This window comes from Pteropus vampyrus, unplaced genomic scaffold (assembly GCF_000151845.1).
Source record: "Pteropus vampyrus isolate Shadow unplaced genomic scaffold, Pvam_2.0 Scaffold116, whole genome shotgun sequence".
Taxonomy (NCBI): domain Eukaryota; kingdom Metazoa; phylum Chordata; class Mammalia; order Chiroptera; family Pteropodidae; genus Pteropus; species Pteropus vampyrus.
In genome coordinates, this window is record NW_011888897.1 from 923,042 (window position 1) to 926,132 (window position 3,091).

At 32.0% G+C, this 3,091-nt stretch overlaps 1 protein-coding gene across 1 annotated transcript in view; it reads right to left on the minus strand.

Annotated features, from left to right (window-relative positions):
- A2ML1 (alpha-2-macroglobulin like 1) overlaps nucleotides 1-3,091 on the minus strand; it is a 32,580-nt gene that overhangs the window by 3,092 nt on the left and 26,397 nt on the right. Inside the window, exon 30 of the mRNA XM_023533930.1 lies at nucleotides 2,742-2,810. Coding sequence (XP_023389698.1) covers nucleotides 2,742-2,810 — 69 coding nt within the window. The remainder of the gene's footprint in view (nucleotides 1-2,741; nucleotides 2,811-3,091) is intronic.

Here is a 3,091-nt window from a genome sequence, read left to right on the forward strand (position 1 = left end):
TATTATACATTTAGATATAGAATTATAAACGCCTAATAGGAAGAAATTTCTGAAAGGATTTCTTTAGTGACAGTGCCTCTTGAAGGGTAGTCCAGGAACTCTCAGGGATCCCCAAGACTATACCCGGAGGTTTATGAGACCAGAATTATTTTTGGAATAATACTAAAACGTTATTTGTTTCTTTCATTCTCATTCTCTTTTACGTACAAGTGTGTAGGGGCTACTTGATGTATGATATTGCAACAGACTGACCAGAAGCAAAATGGAGAATTTCATTCTTTTCAATTAAGCCAGATATTAAAGTAAAAATGTAAAACAATCTGATAGTCTCACATTTTTGTTTTGAGAAATATAGTTATTTTTCATTAAAATGTTATATTAAAATATAGTAAATTTATTATTTTTAATGAATAAATATTTTGAGATTTTTCTCAGTTTTAGTTTATAATCAGATGTCAATAGCTGTAACCCACAACATCTTTGAGGCCCTCAGTAATTTAAGAGTGTAGAGGAGTCCTTGAAACCAAAACTTTTTGGCACCACTGTTCTTGTCCATCATTTAGTTACCATAAAGGTTTAAAGTAAATGACTAATATAAACCAAAAGAGAGTTGAGATAGCAGTCTTAATACATGACCAAATAGAATCTAAGACAAAAAAAAATTATGTGTGTGTCTGTGCAAATCTAAGGCAAGATACACACACATGCACACACATATATATAATTAGGGTAAAAGAAGGACAGTATATATTAATATAAGGAGAACTGAATAAGAAGATATGTTCATAAAAATATACACACCTTAATTATGTAGTTGCAAAATATATCAAGAAACAACTGACAGAATTGCACAGTAAATGAATAAACCAACAATTGTAATTAGAAATTTTAACATATTATTTTCAGAAACTGTTAGTTCAAGCAGAAAAATAAGCAGATATATTGAAGACCTGAACAATAGAAATAATGATCTTTGATTTTTTAAGATCTAGATCGAATCCATACCCAAGAAAAATGGAATAGACATTCTTTTGGAGCACATGCTGAAGTTTCCCAAAAGAAACCATATATTAGGTCATAAAGTTTCTTTTATTCCAGAAGATCACTACCATGAAGACTATATTCTCAGACCATAATGCAATAAAATTAGAAATTAATAACAAAAGGATGTCTTTGAAAATTTTATGCATTTTCAAAAAAATTATAGACCTAAATGGAAATTAAAACAATGGTTGTCAAAAATTGTGGGACGGAGGTAGAATGTACTTAGAGGGAAATTTATAGTTTGAATTCATTAGAAAATAAGGAAAACTAAAAATAAACTCAGAGTTCAACTTAAGAAGTTGGAGAAAAGTAACAGAAAATATCCTCCCCCTTCAGTCCAAAATAAAGAAGAAATGAAATAATAAAGAAAGAAATTAATGAAGCACAATACCAAAACCAACCAAACGAATAACAAAAAATAACAGGTAAGAGGAATAAAACCAAAAGCTATTTATGCTAAATGTGAATAAGACTGTATTCTGGTAAAGTTGATCAAGAGAAAAGGAGAGGAAATGCACACAAAAAAGGGGGGGAATAAACCACATGTATAATCATGGGCTTTTAGATCATCAGACTTGATGTCTCAAATCAGAAACTGACTGACAGATTTGGCTGAATACACTGATGGTCATTACAGTCTCAGGACGCAAAAATATTAAACAATATTATGATTTCAGGGTTGTTCCTGACAGACTAAACAGAGTTGTCTCAAAAGAAACTATATGGCACTCACTCAAAATAGCAAACCCCTGGTCTCTGGGAGAGTAACGAAAATGTCGTTTGATAAATGAATTAGTGTGGAGGCAGGAGGCTGGAAACAAATGTTAATAACATTGGTAAATTTTACTTGAAGATACTCTTATCTGTCAGTTATACAATAAAGTTTTCTTTGTCCTTGTGTTGAATAGAATATGATGAAATAACAACTTTTAGAACATTACTCATCCTTGAGAACTTCTTGTTTCGTTGATATGAATATTAACATTACATTAACATAATATCAATAGTAATGTTTTTTGAGGGGCTTACTCTATACCAGGCACAGCTCTAAATATCTTTTACATACTTTAAATTTAGTTCTTTCAATAGCTCTATGAGATAGATAACTATTTTTACCACCACCCAGCTGAGGTAACAGATATTCAACAATTTTCAGCTACAATGTTATACGTGGTTACTGAGCACTTGAAGTGTGGCCAGTCAGAAATGAGTCGTGCTTTAAGTATAAAATGCATACTGGATTTCAAAGATGTAGTAAGGAAAAAAATGTAAATACCTCATTAACACCTTTATGTATTAATTATCTGGCGAAATGAAAATATTTGGGGTATATAAGGTTGAATAAAATATATTTGTATTGAAATTAATTTTATCTGTTTCTCTTTACTTTTTAAAATGCGGCCACTAGAAATTTTGAAATGACTTAGATGGCTCACATTTTGTATCTGTTGGACAGCGCACCCTAGAGGTACAGGAGGCTATTTCATGGTTTATCAGCATGGAGGCAGAATTCATTTCATGGTGTGGACAATAAAGTTACCTTTGTCCTTGTGTTGAATAGAATATGATGAAATAACAACTTTTAGAACATTCTCTCAGGTCCCACATCACTAATATACTAGTATACACAGATTAGAAGAGAAGTCACAAAGATATATAAATAATCAAGCTCTTGGGTTCAGTTCTTGAATACCTACCTCATCCAAGTAAAAGTGAAGTGTGTCAGTTTCAGACTCAACCTTCTTCACCAGTGGTTGCTGGAGAAGCTAAATAAAAAAGGAGAAGAAAAAGAAACTAAGAGCTAGAACCTTCTTTGTCCCATAGGGGAATCTTCCAGAGCTCTCTCATGATCAAGGCAACAATATATATGGTGGAAAATGTAAGAAAAAGGAATAAAGACTATTACAAGTTCCATTTCATATATCCGATGCACTTCTGCAGCCCATTTAGATAATATAATCGTGAGGGGTGTGTGTGTGTGTGTGTGTGTGTGTGTGTGTGTGTGTGTTTACCATGATGCCTCTTTCACCAGCTTTTTAATAATAAC